This window comes from Carya illinoinensis, chromosome 7 (assembly GCF_018687715.1).
Source record: "Carya illinoinensis cultivar Pawnee chromosome 7, C.illinoinensisPawnee_v1, whole genome shotgun sequence".
Classification (NCBI taxonomy): domain Eukaryota; kingdom Viridiplantae; phylum Streptophyta; class Magnoliopsida; order Fagales; family Juglandaceae; genus Carya; species Carya illinoinensis.
The window spans coordinates 37,806,978-37,822,840 of NC_056758.1; the positions used below are offsets into that span (position 1 = coordinate 37,806,978).

The window sequence follows — 15,863 nt, forward strand, 5'->3', positions numbered from 1 at the left end:
TTTTGGATTTAGCTCTTATAGCAGTCATGCTTTCCCTATCTAGATGTTTGAATAAGCCTATTTTTGTAATTCAATTTAGGCCCAAAGGATTTCAAGCACTTTATGAATACCTATTTCATTACACAAATGGAGTATAAGGTCTTGTAATTTTGGACATCTCAAATTCTTGAACTAATGATGATACAACTTAGAAGTTAGTAAAGATATATTTTTTTTGAAAAATAAACTAAGCAATCAACTCAATATTATTTGCGTGTTGACGAATAAATTAACTGGATAGACTAAAACCTGACCTGCTTGCTGGAGCATTATAAATTCATTTTTGAGCTGTTTCAAAGAACTGTTTTTGTTTTTTTGGTAACTCTCAAAGAATTTTCAGTTTAATCTAATTAGATAGGAAGGTTCATCCAGACCTTTTTTTTATTTTTTATTTTTTATTTTTTTATTTTTTATGTAGGTCAGGAAGGCTCATCCAGACAAATTTGATACAGAAAAAAGGTTAGTTCAGCACATCTTATTTCTACAAAGCTTAGTTAGGGACTGAAAAGAAAGTAACCTTTCTCCTCGACTTGTCTTGAACATACAAGAATAAATCCAGCAATTTAAGTAGACAAGGTTTTAGATGAGTATATTATGTCCCTAAGGTTAAAAGCAGATAATCCACCAAAATAATAGCTCATGTAAGGAAAGGTTCTGGTGTGAAATAGTTAACAAACTGATGGCATGAAGATTCGTGACATACAGGAAATGAAAGATACAGGACAAGCCTCCACTCGGCCCAAGATAGTGGTGTTACCTGCAACACAACATTGCGGTTCACAGAATTCATTATACTTGTGGAAGGCATAAAAAAGATGTTAGTTGTGGAAAAACACAAGTAGATTAGAGATAGAGGAAACAACTTACAGAGAAAAGGACTGAGAGTGGATGCACATACAAAATTAGTACGTGAAGGAGCATGGTTAGGATGATTGAGGCTACGAGCCATAAGTTACTCCAGGGAGAAATAACGCTAAAATAAGCACAGTGGAATAAAGAATCAGTTCTAGTGCTTTTTCTTTGATGAAGAATATATATATATATATTTATAAGTATAAGAATTTTATTAATCCAGATAATTAGGCAAGGCCAAGTACACAGGAAATATACAAGACATGAACCTAATTACAAGCTAAGTGCTGTGAAAAAGAGCTTAAAAATCATTAAAACTAGTCCCATTCAACAAGCATAAAGCAACAAAAAGTATCAGCTTAAACAATAAAAGACAGCCACATAAGTAGCTGTTTATATGTACTAGGGGACAAAGTGTATAACAACTAGTAGCTCCCACCTCCCACTTCCATACCCATTTCTTCACCCCCTCTTTCAACAAATCGCAATGTGTCTCATCAACACCAAAATAATGAAGTAATAAGCTAAAAGAATAAAGTAGAAATTAAACTTTTTACCCAACCTCATATTTTTAACGTTTACAAAAAGTTTCAATTCGTACCATGCAGCCAATTTTTCTTTCCTTTAAATGTCCAGATCTTAACTGAGTGAGCAAGTTGAAAAATACACATGGTTTCGGGTGCAAACTGAAACTTCTTGTAGTTTATAATGCAAAGTGAGAAATTTGAGGTAGTTCATGGATGAAAAGTGCAATTTCCCAAATATAAATAATAAAGAATGAGAGAATCTTCTAGTAGCAACTGAAGCCAGTAAGACTAACCAGAGTGTTTATGTATGTACAGCCCAAGTCATTCCAACAACATTGATTTCAAATTCGGTTTTAGGGTCTGTTTGGGATTGCGATAAGAGTCTTAAAAAGTGCTTAAATAGCTTTAAAAGCTCTTTAATGGAGAAATTAAGTTATTTGAGTGTTACATATTAAAACTTTTAATTTCAAATAAGCTAAAAAGTACATTTGAGGAATAGCGTCATTTTGATGCTTTTCCTCAAACATGCTTCTCCGGATAATATGCGGAACGTAATTCGAATTTTAAAAAGATTGTCAATGGACAAAAATACCCATATAACTTTAAAATGATTACAACTTTCAAATTTTCAAGTATATGGTCATAATCTTTAAAAATTCAAATAAGTGTCATTTCTATCTCAAAAAGCACTTTTTTACTTTGTTTTCAAACAAATGTAACACGTTTGAAAGTGATTTAAACATATGGTTACCAAATAGTAAATAACTTTTTAATAGTAGAACTTATTACTTATATTATAAGCTATATTTTCTACTACAATCCGAAGCATGCACTTAGTCGAAACTGGTTAAATTTGATTTGACCAAGGAACTCACCCCAATGCAGTATTAATCCCAACTTTATTCATCATGTCCTCAGAACTTCTACTAACGTGATCTCAATTAATAGTTATGAGGACTGAAGAACACAACTTAGGATGAAGATCTGGAAAAGAAATTATATAGCAGGCATTCACAGAGCCCAGTAAACCATTAAAATGAAAAATAAAACAAAAACCTGGTGATATTTGGCGATCATTGTTTTTCCTTGACTTCATATCCTACTTAAGTGGGAAAAGCTAAATCATATTTTCTTTTTGCTACTTGTTGGCAACTACACATCTTTCAGCATTCAACATAACTGACCTTTTTTCTTTTTTTTTTTTTGGTGGTTTGGGTGGGGGGGAGGGGGAATTGAAGGAAGGAAAAGACAATTAAATACTCACAGGAGAGATTGATTTTCACTAAGGTTATTCAAAGCATTGAACATCTCAACGACAACAAGCACAGTCATGGACACAGTTGATGGATGCCGATCATCAAATATACTGCATGGATAAGTAGTCTCCCTCATTGCACAAGTGTCGAAATTCATCTGTAATCACAAACATAATAAATTTTATAGATAGTTTCAATGACAAGAAAAACGGTTTACTGTAGGCCATTCATTCAGTGTTTATGCAGACCAGTAAAAAAAGCAAAAGGGAGTATTATTATTATTATTATTAAATGGGTGAATTTCTCGATCTTGATGAATCACGAGACCTTTTTTTTTAATCAAATTTATTCAATTATTTGATAATTATTAACGCTAATCTTAGTATTTTTATTCCTGTTTGTGATGGCATCTATTAATCCAAGCCTTAATATTAATCTTATTTTTAGACAAAAACTGAGAATCTTACAATAAAAATATTTTCTATATTTTTTCTATATCTACATTATTATCTTCTACTGGATAATTATCAAATAAATTTGCAAATAATTTATGGTACATCATAGGAAGCTGAAATCAAGAAAATACTACAGACTGCTCCATATGAATTTCGAGGATGCATTGGACTGGTTAGATCTCAAAATATTTGTGCAGATCGCGTAGTACAAGAAGGAGATTCTAAAAATCCAAATTGTTATGATAGTTTGCCACAAACTAGCTAAAGAAGCCATAAATCAAGCTAGGTAGTACCAAACAAACCACATTGTTCTATTTATGCCTGTTCCAATTACAACAACTATAATCCAAACATATAATGAGTTCTTACCAATTCACTGTATGGCAGTTTGGGACCACTATCAGCATAAACAAACCACCATATGAACCCAGCAACAGTTGCAAGGCCCACATAAGCTGCATTAACCAGATGAAAATTCATAAACCATCACCGGGAATCACACAAGAAAAATAAACAACAGAATTATATACTGTAATACTGAATCCGGCCACACAATTGTCCAAAGAAATCAAGTACTGATGTGCAAACCTTAAGGCTTGTATCAAATGGAATTTAGCCTTTTCAAGTAAAAGACTAAGTATTAACCCCTACACTCACAACTGTTACAAATACACCAATCATTATGGAATTAGTTTTCCAAAAATTGCATCGGTCAAACTATTCAATAGCATTATAGACAGTTATATCTAGTTCTCTAGTTTATGAGAAACTAGGTTGATCTTGTTGAGCGCAACCTTATACCGCAATGTGGCAGGTCATTTTGAAACCTTAGTCAAATTAGACAAAGTAGCATGACCGAAAAGATATAACGGAGTAATCCCTTATATTGGATCGGAGAGGCTAACAGTGTGGAAATCAAAGTCTCCACCTCTAGCAGAGGAACTGGAACTCTCAAATATGCCATTTAATATAAAAAAAAATGGATTTCATTGCAAACAGCGTGTTATGTCATTTATGGCTACCTCCAATTACCAAATAACGAAAGAACAACCATCCAGTGACAACAGCTTCATTCACCTGCACATTTATTTTGCATTGACAGTGTTAAATGATAAATTAGACATAATATGAGAAATAAGTTCATTATCGATCCTGTGCAGAGGAAAACAAAACAGAAATGTTGGATATTCATAATTATAGATAACATGGACAAAGACTTTGACCCTTTAAAACCCCTCACAAACCTGTGGGAAACAAGTGAAAATTAACAGCCCGATCAATTGACCAGGAGGACAGAAACAATAAATTGAAAATGTACTACAGATCTCACACACTAAAATACATTAAAGGTCAAAGCCCTTTTTTCATCTTCTTTCAGGAGGTTGGAAAGAAATTAAAATGGAAATTTACGAAATTAACGAATAACTGAAAATTGACCACAACAATGAAGAATGCATACCTTACGAGGTTTGGCCTTCATCACATCAGAATCTTGCTTATTAAAACCAATAGCAGTGGCAGGAAGTCCGTCAGTGACCAAATTAACCCAGAGAAGCTGGACCTGGATTTTGTTATAGGAGGGAGTTCAGTTTTTTTTTTTTTTTTATAAGTAAACGGTTAAATTATATTAATACGAATAGGCATAGCCCAAGTACACAAGGGGTATAAAAGAGATAACACCTATTTAGGAGGAAGAAATAGAAACAAGAAAATCATGAAAATCGAGGCAGGAGGGACTTCAGATTTCAAAACCCAAACTCTTTGCTTTTAAGCAAAACATAACTACAGGAAAGCTGCAATGGGGATAATTAACATCATTCAATACCTTAATGTAAATAGAAAACTAATTCTCAGCAACAGGTGGTAACACTATGCATCGCTCCCACAGTTAATTTTTGAGGTCTATCCAATACATGATTTATGCACATGTAACTGAACAGTGTCTACTTTAGAATTGAAAACCATAAAAATAAAGTAGTTCTCTAGTTTGACATAACTGAGTTTAATTGTGAAGATCAAATTTTGGACACCAATAAACTCACAGGGGCAAGGGTATCAGGTATTCCAAGTACAGCTGCCACAAATATGCAAACTACTTCACCAATATTTGAAGAAATCATGTATCTGATGAACTGCTTTGTGTTATTGTATATGGCCCTTCCTTCTGCAACAGCCTGTACATAATGAAACAATTCCAAAGTTAAGGGAGGGAAAATACTCTTTGCCTTTAAAAGAGAATTACAAAAGAAAAGTTTCTTATGTTGATTCACAAGATTATAAGAATAAAATGCTCGCCAGGAAAAAATATGTGAAGGAAAAGCTTAAATATAGAGGATAAAATGGCAATCCTAGTGAAGAGGAAAAGAGATTGGCATACCGCTACAATTGTGGCAAAATTGTCATCTGCCAGAACCATATCTGCAGCACTCTAAAAAACCAAGAAAGATAATGAGAGAAACGAAAGATCAATTGAACTAGAATAACACAATAGACTATAAAGTAGTACATTGATTCTAGGACCAAAACTACAGAAGTTGAATCTTGAATCACAATCTTGGTAAAGATTGCCCATCAATATAACATGGATCAAGTACTTAACAAAAGAAGATATAACAAGGATCACTAATGTATATATCAAATGTAAATATTGCTGCCTTTTTAGCCTTTCTGTAAACTGAAAGAGGTATTCTAAGCACTCACTTATAATGGCACTCAAACTTGTTTATCACCCCTGAAAATGTGTGGGCCCTGAGAAAAGGCCACTTACCAAAGGCCTTTTGGCCAAGCGGAATAAAGATGATAAGAGACTTCAGTAGGAAAAAAGCTCAGACTTCAAAAAATAAGTTCTCTCCCCACCTCCCCACCCCCCACCCCAAAAGGGTGATGTGCACTTGATAGTGCTCATTCAGTATACAGTCTGGGTGTTAAATCACCTTGCGGGCACACGCAGACGTACACACACAGAGGCTGCCTATTAATACCTTGGCAACTGCTGTTCCGGAGCCCATGGCAATTCCTATATCTGCTTTTTTCAGTGCTGGAGCATCATTGACGCCATCACCAGTCATTGCAACCTAACAGATTCAAGTATTGAGTCAAAAACTTTCAGGAGAAGTTTTAAGTGTAACATATAGGATTATGAAATATAATGTTACATTATGAAATAGGAGTTTTATTGATGAGAACTAGGCATTGCCCAAGTACGGGCATTATTCGACACATACTGATACAAAAAGCCAAAAGATGTAACAATTCAACTTCAAGAAAACCTTATCCAGACAATTTGGCTTGTATAAGAAACCAGGATCAACCAGTCGCATCAATTTCCTTAAAGATATATGAATATATCAATATCAAATCCAAAATTGTTTTTTTATACAAGTAAAATCCAAAAATGTATAAGCAATCCAATATATCTTTCCTGTCCCTCAACTCTTATTCTGTACTCACTCCCTTCAAGCTCTCTTTAAAATTGTCTTCTCAAACTACTAACTTCACATTAATATCCCACCTTAATAAGTTTTTTTTTTTTAAAATAAAAAATAAGCTTCTTAAATAAAAGTGTAAAATTAAAAGGATAAATCATAACTTCTATAGGCTGTTAGTGGATGATATAACAAAAGAATTCTTTCTTCTACCCTGCGAAATTGCATTTCATTTTTGTCAAAATAATAATATCTTCAAGATGTTGGATGGCATAAACTGCATGGTCAAAAAAAAAAAAAAAAAATTCATCCAAGAGAAAAGAAGACTACTATCAATGGAGAATCATAAAATTATAGCAGCTAGCTGTAAAACGTATAGGCACCGACAAGCAGTGATAAATTATAGCAACGCATCCCCAACACCATAATAACAAGATATTACAGGTTCATAATCCCATAAGCATTTCGTTGATAAACCTACCACTTCATTTTGACGCTGTAATGCCTCAACTAGCATCCTTTTGTGAGAAGGTTCAACCCTGTCAAATTAAAGACATATGAATGTGTTTTTTTTATAATTAATAAAAAATTTATTACCAAGAATAGGCACAGCCCAAGTACACAATAAGTATACAAAGGAAATACCAACTACAACTAGAAAGCAGGAAACTATGACAGAAATAGATTCAGTACATTATCATCATTCCTCATGAAGATTCTCGCCCACAAACTCAAAAGTAGAAAAGAAAAAATAACGAAGATCTTCAAAAGAACACTCTGTCTTCAAAACATCTCTCATTCCCATTAAACACAAATGAATCATTCTCCATCTGGCAGCGGCACACTTGCCTCAAAACCACGGTAACATGCAAGGAGATCCACGACTTCCTTCAGCATCACCCAATATAAACCTGTCCGACCAATAACCTCATTCCACAAAGACTTTGCCACCTCACAATGTAAAAAAAGATGATTTACAGATTCACCATCCTTCTTGCACATGACACACTGATCAGCTATACACAAACCACGTTTCCTAAGGTTATCCATGGTCAATACTTTCCCTAGCACAACCACCCAATTGAAGAACACCACCTTAGTAGGTACTTTCACCCTCCAAATGTTTTTCCAGGGGAATACACTACCAGAATGACAATTAAGCACCTTATAAAAAGAACTGGAACTCTTATCTCTTCAACCACCCAACTGTTGGCTTCTTGATTGTATCTCTTCAATGGAACTCTCTCTCTCTCTCTCTCTCTCTCTCTCTCTCTCTCTCTCTCTCTCTTTCTATCTCTCTGGGTATGACCTTCCATATTCCATCCCCGGCACTTCTCGCCGGGGATAGTCCTTAACATTTCTTTGCTTCTCTATCTTTTTTCTTCTTTTAGTTTTATCCTTAGTTTGTTGAAGATGGATCGTAGTTTTTGGATTGAAGCTAAGAGGTTTGCGTTTAGTAGGAAAGGTGGTAACTTTTTTTGTATTACTGAGAGGAGCAAGAAGATGTCTACGTCCCTTCATCGCAATGGAGGAATGGTTATTTGGATGGCAAAGATGGTCGTGTGGCACTCTGGACCAGATTCAGATCGTGGAAAACAGATACAACGGGGATGGGCTTTCGTCCGCACCTGGCCTAGACACGGGAGTGGTTCCTGAAGCTCTTTTTCTCTCTATAGGTCTCTCTGAGACCTTGTCCAGGGTATTGTGCACGATGGATGATGAGGTAGACGCCTCTCCTTTGGGTGGGAGGTCTTCAGACGAAGGATCCCTTTGTGGGTCAGATTTATAGTTAGTGTGTAAAGAGTTAGGGGATGGCATTTTGTCCACTGTACCAGATGAACCCGAGGAAGTACCTAGCCCACTTTGCTCATTGCCACCAGAAGATTGTTCAACTGAGTCACTGCCATTGCCACCAGACTGGGTCATACAAAAGGTGAATGAGATGCAGCATTGCTTGGGTATATCCTGCGAAGGCTTTGAGGACCAGTTTCAAGCTTTACTCATCACCATGAGAGCGGGTCAGCCTGCTTTGGCTAAATCTGTTGTGAAGAAAGATAGGCAACTTAAAAGACTAGCTTGTTCCATAAACTATGATGCAAGGGAGGGCAGCGCGAGCAGGGGACGACTTAAAGATAGGGAGAACCTTGGTGATCCATGAAGCCAAAGATTCTAGCCTGGAGTGTTCGGGGCTTGAATGACCCGAAAAAACGCCTCACAATCAAGAACTTATTACAGGAATGGAAGGCAGATATTATTTGTTTTCAGGAAACGAAACTAAAATATGTCGATAAAAACATCGTTAGAAGCTTGTGGCATTGTCCGTATGCAAGATGGACCACTCTTGCTTCTAAGGGTGCTTCAGGGGGGATTCTGGTGTTATGGGACAAAAGAGCAATTAACCTTGTAGATGAATGTGTTGGGGAATTTTCTATAGCTTGCTCTTTCTCTAATGTGGATGATGGATTTTGTTGGGGCTTTGCAGGTGTTTATGGGCCTAACTATGATAGTAGCAGGAAATTTCTTTGGGATGAGATAGCTGGCCTTTGCAGTTGGTGGGATAAACCGTGGTGTATAGGGGGTGATTTCAACATCATTCGGTTTCCAAGTGAGCGGTCCGGGGTTCCTAGCTCGGATTCAGCCATGGCAGATTTCTCCACGCTTTTGTTTGATCTAGACTTGGTGGATCTCCCCTTGGCAGGGGGAGATTTTACCTGGTCCAATGGAAGGGCATGGTCGCGTTTGGACAGATTCGTCGTTTCTTCCTCTTGGGAAACCCACTTTCCCACATTATGTCAAAAACGGCTCCCCCGACTTTGCTCAGATCATTTTCCCCTTCTACTAGACTGTGGGGGTATTCAAGAGGGACGCAGATACTTTAAGTTCGAGAACATGTGGTTAAAGGTGGAAGGGTTCGTTGAGAAAGTCAGCGCATGGTGGGCATCTTACCAGCTCACAGGCACTCCTAGCTTTATTCTAGCTGGGAAACTAAAAGCTTTGAAATATGATCTAAAAAAATGGAACCTGGAAGTCTTTGGGAACATCAACGACCAGCGGAACAAACTCTTCATGGAACTACAAGATTTTGATGAAAAAGAAGTAGAAAGGACATTATCAGAAGATGATAGGGCAAGAAAATTGACAGTTGTTGCTGATTTGGAAAAAGTTACTGCTATGGAGGAGATTATGTGGAGACAAAAATCACGGGCCATTTGGCTGAAGGAAGGGGATAGGAGCACAAAGTTCTTTCATAGAATTGCCAATTCCCATCGAAGAAATAATGCTATAGAGGTTCTCCATGCGGATGGAAGAGTTTTACTGGGTAGAGATGTCATCAAGGAGCATATTGTCCAGTTTTATGAGAAGTTTTTGACGGAGCAATACACTTGGAGGCCCAAGGTTGACGAACTAGACTTTGATTCCATTGATCACTTAAGCGCGACTTGGTTGGAGAGGCCTTTTGATGAAAACGAGGTTCTTGGAGTGTTGAAAGGTATGAATAAAGACAAAGCCCCGAGACCTGATGGTTTTCCAATGGCTTTCTTTTATTCTTGTTGGGACATTGTCAAGGAGGATCTTATGAAGGTTTTTATCGAATTTCACACTCTCACGAAATTCGAGAAGAGCCTCAATGCCTCTTTCATCGCACTCATTCCCAAGAGGGCAAGGTTGGTGGAAGTGAATGATTTCCGTCCCATAAGTTTGATAAGTGGGGTCCATAAGATCATTTCCAAAGTTTTAGCAAAGAGGTTGAGCGAAGTACTGGGAAAGATCATCTTGAAGTCCCAAAACGCTTTTGTGAAAGGAAGACAAATTCTTGACTCAGCCCTCATCGCCAATGAGTGCCTAGAGAGTAGAATCCGATCCGGCATTCCAGGTATCTTATGTAAACTAGACATGGAAAAGGCTTTTGATCACGTGCATTGGGATTTTTTGTTGTATATCCTTAGTAGGTACGGTTTTGGGGCATGATGGTGCCAGTGGATAAAGCACTGTGTTACAACAGCCAGATTCTCTGTTTTGGTCAATGGCACTCCTGAAGGATTTTTCAACAGTTCTCGGGGCTTGAGACAAGGGGACCCTCTCTCCCCACTTTTATTTATTCTTGTCATGGATGTGCTAAGTCGAATGCTGAGAAGGGCGGTGGAAGGGGGTTTTCTCTCGGGTTTTACGGTGGGCGGTTCCACACATGGCAGCTTCACCGTCTCCCACCTTCTCTTCGCCGACGATACATTGATTTTCTGTGACCCAGACCAGGAACAGTTCCGCTCCTTACGGGCACTTCTTCTTTGCTTTGAAGCTGTATCAGGCCTTAAGGTGAATTTATCCAAGTCAGAAGTAGTCCCTGTGGGCTCAGTCGACAACCTAAGTACGGTGGCAGCCATCCTGGGTTGCAAGGTTTCATCCTTGCCTATGAAGTATCTTGGACTCCCCTTGGGGGCCCCTCATAAATCTAAGTCTATGTGGGAAGGGATCATTGAGAAGTTTGAAGAAAAACTGGCAGGGTGGAAGAGAATCTACTTGTCTAAAGGGGGGAGAATCACTCTTATTAAAAGTACGTTTTCAAACCTTCCAACGTACTTTCTCTCTTTATTCCCAGTGCCAGCAGGAGTGGCGAATAGACTGGAGAAGATTTGCCGGGATTTCTTATGGGGAGGATTAGAGGATACAAGGAAATTCCATTTGATCAAATGGAATACAGTATGCACCCCTCTGTCTTGCGGTGGTTTGGGCATAAGGAATTTGAGAACTTTTAACAAGGCTCTCCTTGGTAAATGGTTATGGCGGTATCATCTTGAGGGAGACGTTTTATGGAAAAATATCTTAGAATGCAAATATGGAAGTGAGTGGGGTGGCTGGTGCACAAAGGAAGTAAGAGGAGCTTATGGTGTGGGAGTTTGGAAATTTATCCGGAGTGCATGGGACGGTTTTCGGGGTCATTGTAGGTTTGTGGTGGGAAGGGGCACACAAATTAGATTTTGGCATGACATTTGGTGTGGTGATGTCGCTCTAAAAAATGCTTTCCCTTCCATTTATAGGATAACTTTTGATCAGAATTCCTCAGTGGCTGAAAATATGTGTCTTACCGATGGTTCCATACTTTGGTCTGTGAGATTCACTAGAGTAGCACAAGATTGGGAGGTGGGCGCTATCATTGACTTCTACAGTGCGCTACATGACTTGAAGATCAGGGCTGGAGGGGAAGACAGATTATTATGGACATGCATAGGGAATAAGAAATTTTCAGTCTGTTCGTACTACAAGACTTTGACGAATCACTCCCCTAACACCTTCCCTTGGAAGAGCATTTGGAGAAGCAAGGTTCCCCTCAAGGTTGCTTTCTTTGGGTGGGTGGCGTCTCGTGGTAAAATCCCAACCATAGACCAGCTAAGGAAGCGTGGACTCGTCATAATGGATTGGTGTTTCATGTGCAAACACAATGCTGAATCAGTAAACCACCTTCTCCTTCATTGTGACACAGTAAATGTATTATGGTATGACATTTTCTCGAGGTTTGGCATTGCTTGGGCCATGCCACAGAGGGTGATCGATTTACTGTCTTGCTGGCAAGGGCTAAGAGGGAATCGCCAGATTGCAGCTGTATAGAAGATGGTACATTTATGCTTAATGTGGTGCACGTGGACCGAAAGAAATAGCCGCTGTTTTGAGAATAAGGAACGCGCTCCGGATGCTTTTCGAGCTTTTTTCTTTCACACTCTACTCCTTTGGGCATCTACTATAGTTTTGAATGGAACGAGTCTTATTGACTTTTCCGCTACTACCCGTAGCACTTAGATTGTAACTAGGCTTTTTTCTTGTATACTCCCTATGTACTCGGGCTTGGCCTATTTACGTGGATCAATAAAATTTATTTACCTATAAAAAAAAAGGATATTATGAAGGTTTTTCATGAATTTTATAAATTTATGAAATTTGAGAAAAGTTTCAGTGCTACTTTTATAGCATTTATTCCCAAAAGGGTAGGGGCTGTGGAGATACGGGATTTTGGCCTATTAGTTTGGTGAATGGGGTATACAAGATAATCTCTAAGGTGTTAGCTAATTGTATGAGTGGGGTGTTGAAAAATATTATATCGAAATCTCAAAATGCCTTTGTAAGAAGGAGACAAATTCTTGACTTGGTATTAGTTGCTAATGAGCATGTGGACAGCAGAATTAAATCAAACGAATCTGGAATTTTGATTAAATTGGACATGGAAAAAGTGTATGACCATGTTAATTGTGATTTTTTCTTGTATTTGCTTGGGAGATATGGTTTTGGAGAGAAATGGTGTATGTGGATCACAAATTGCATTTTGACGTCGATATTTTCCATTTTGGTGAATGGCACTCTGGTTGGATTTTTTAATAGTTCACATGATTTGAAACAAGGAGATCCACTATCTCCTTTTCTTTTCGTCCTTTTCATGGATGCATTGAGTAGAATGTTGGAAGAGGCAGTAGAAGGAATGAACTTGTTGGGTTTTGACGTGGGCATGAGGAATGGAACAGCATACAATTATCTCATCTTCTTTTTGCCGATGACACATTGTAACATCCCAATCCCAAAAATGTAAGTTTATTATTATTATTATTATTAGATATGTTTTGAGGTAGTAATTTGTTTTGAATAGGACTTCTCTACTGTTAAACCATACGCCTCTTTTATTTTTCTGTTTGGTTTCCAGAGTGAGTAGTTTCCTTATTTGAAACTAATTTTCAATTCAAACACTTCAAAACTCTTATCCTCTCGGTGTTTCTTTCCTCGTGGGAGTAGTTTTCCAAAGCCTAGTTGAATTCAAACCCTCCAAATTACCCACGATATCTCCCTCTCCCTCATCTATAAATCCCACGGGATCCTCTAAGTTGAACACAAGAAAAATCCAGTTGAATCAGAGAAAAAGTACCCGCGCAGCCCCTTCGTTTTTCCCCGCCAACCACCACAAAGGACGTCGGAGCACTTTCCCGACTGCCCAGAAACTGCCGATCAGGCACCCTGCACCATTTTCGGTAAGTTCCTGGCAGGATCTCTCTCTCTTGCCTCACACACTTGCTCTTTCATCTGCTTTACTCTCACCTAATATCACTTGCTGTCTTTTACCTTCATCTTTTTTTTGCCTTTGGTGTTCTAGAAAGAAATTATGTGTTTAAGGAAGTGGGCGTTGGGCTTAATTTCCAGTCGGTCAAACTGAAACATGGGGTCGCCTTTTATGGTTTATTTCTACTTTTTCCAAAATATCCATGTTGTTCTAAGTTAATTCCAAAAAACTACCCCTTGAATTTTGTCATGTATCACCAACTTGACTTTCAAACCTTATATTTTAACTGCAGTAAGAAGTCTCTAGATCTCATTGTTGGTGAAATTCCATTTTGCCCTTAAAACTTTGCTGTTGAGTTTCCAAAAAGCCAATTATACTTCCGGCCTTTTAAGGGTATATGACAAAATGGGCTTTAAGGGTGTTTTATTTACGTGGGCTTTGCTGTTGGGCTGGGTTAGTTTTAAATTGGGCTTGATTCTATTATATTTCAGAAATTATCATAATAGTTAAGTGGGTTGAATTCATGTGGACTTGATGTTTAAGTGGGCTGGTTGTATTTTTTTACAGAAACTGTTCTGGTGTTTTAAGTTAACAATTTTCTTCAATTGGGCCTTGGGCCTTGGCCTTCCTTTGTTTTAAAGTATACTTTTAGCCTTTTTTTAGTTAATATTCCAATTGACCTTTAACTATATTTTTACAAAATTATTAAGATATATGTTTACACAGAATATTAAGTAATATGATATGAGTTTTAAATGTTATTATTTTATGAAATCTTTGTATAAGTGAATATTTATTAAATTATCTCTTTGGTATATTTTAAGTATTTAGAATGCTATGACACATTTTTCTACTTAGTGATGAATAGTGCCTCATATAGGTCACGAGCTACGACGTAAGATTTTGGAAGCAACGTTAAGAGGTAATTAGTATGATCATATAATTGCATGTGTACTGTAAACATTCTAATGGTATATGAAAATATGATGTGTCTATGAGCTAAGTCAAAGTTAGATTCCTTCCACGATCTTTAATGAATTATGACATTATGCTTGTATGAATTATTCTAAAATCACATGGAAGCCATGAAATGTTCATGTAATAATTTAAGTCAAGTATGTTATGTAATAAAATAGCCAGATTATGTATGCCATGTTCATGTAGTGATTAAATCCTATATGCTATGTAATGTCATGAAGTATTTCGATCAAGTATGTTATGAATAGTTCACATGGAACTCAGATCATGTATGCCATGGAATATTTATGTTTAGATCATATTATGCCATGTACAAGAATATGCCCTGTTATACTATGCCATGTACAAGGATATGTCATGTTATGCTATACCATTTACATGTATATGCCATGCTAGAAAAGTTCAAGATATTAAATAAGTTTTCATGTATTAAGAAAGATAAAATGTTTTAAGGGTGACACGGACCTAAGCGTGGTTCACCATATGTTAAGTAAAACACGTACCTAAACTTGTTCATCACAAGTTATGTTAAAGATGACACGGACCTAAGCATGTTCATCACAATATCTGTTAAGAGTGACACGAACCTAAGCGTATTCATCACAAGTTATGTTAATAGTGACACGGACCTAAGCATGTTCACCACAAGTTATGCTATGTGGTGCCATGGATTCAAGCATGGTTCACCTTATGTTAAGTGAAACACGGACTCAAGCGTGTTTCACTCCATGTTATGACAAGTTATGGGGTGCCACAGACTCAAGCGTGGTTCACCATATAATAAGTGAAAGACAAGATAAACAAGTAATTTATGCATTCACGTTATATGTTTGCCATGATTATGTATGTTTCCGCTCATGTTGATGATGAATAGACATGCTATGAGAATCTGTGAATGGTATATTTTTGTTTGAAGATATGTTGAAGATATATTTGGGACTCAGTTATTGAGAAGATAGAACGAAGATTGGCAGGATGGAAAAGATTATATTTGTCAAAAGGAAGGAGGGTGACCCTTATCAAAAGCACTCTTTCTAACTTACCTACTTATTTTTTATCTCTATTTCCTATCCCAGCAAGCGTGGCAGCGCGGCTTGAAAAACTATACTGAGATTTTCTATGGAGTGGGATGGGGGAACAATTTAAGTTCCATCTAGTCGGTTGGGACAAGGTGTGTAGACCAATTCCTTCAAGTGGACTAGGATAAAGAACTTGAGATTGTTTAGTCAACCACTCTTGGGAAAATAGTTATGGAGATATAGTGTGAACCGGACGCTCTTTGAAAACTAGTAATT

General features: G+C 37.4%; 1 protein-coding gene across 3 annotated transcripts in view; it reads right to left on the reverse strand.

Annotated features, from left to right (window-relative positions):
- The window catches only part of LOC122314718 (calcium-transporting ATPase 3, endoplasmic reticulum-type), a 54,082-nt gene that overhangs the window by 1,330 nt on the left and 36,889 nt on the right, over nucleotides 1–15,863 (reverse strand). For all 3 annotated transcript variants that reach the window (XM_043130276.1, XM_043130275.1, XM_043130278.1), the window contains 10 exons: nucleotides 7,036–7,093; nucleotides 6,111–6,203; nucleotides 5,507–5,557; nucleotides 5,172–5,303; nucleotides 4,589–4,690; nucleotides 4,152–4,206; nucleotides 3,499–3,584; nucleotides 2,683–2,831; nucleotides 907–1,012; nucleotides 743–796 (listed from right to left, as the gene is read on the reverse strand). In XM_043130276.1, the coding sequence (XP_042986210.1) occupies nucleotides 743–796; nucleotides 907–1,012; nucleotides 2,683–2,831; nucleotides 3,499–3,584; nucleotides 4,152–4,206; nucleotides 4,589–4,690; nucleotides 5,172–5,303; nucleotides 5,507–5,557; nucleotides 6,111–6,203; nucleotides 7,036–7,093 (886 nt within the window). The remainder of the gene's footprint in view (nucleotides 1–742; nucleotides 797–906; nucleotides 1,013–2,682; nucleotides 2,832–3,498; nucleotides 3,585–4,151; nucleotides 4,207–4,588; nucleotides 4,691–5,171; nucleotides 5,304–5,506; nucleotides 5,558–6,110; nucleotides 6,204–7,035; nucleotides 7,094–15,863) is intronic.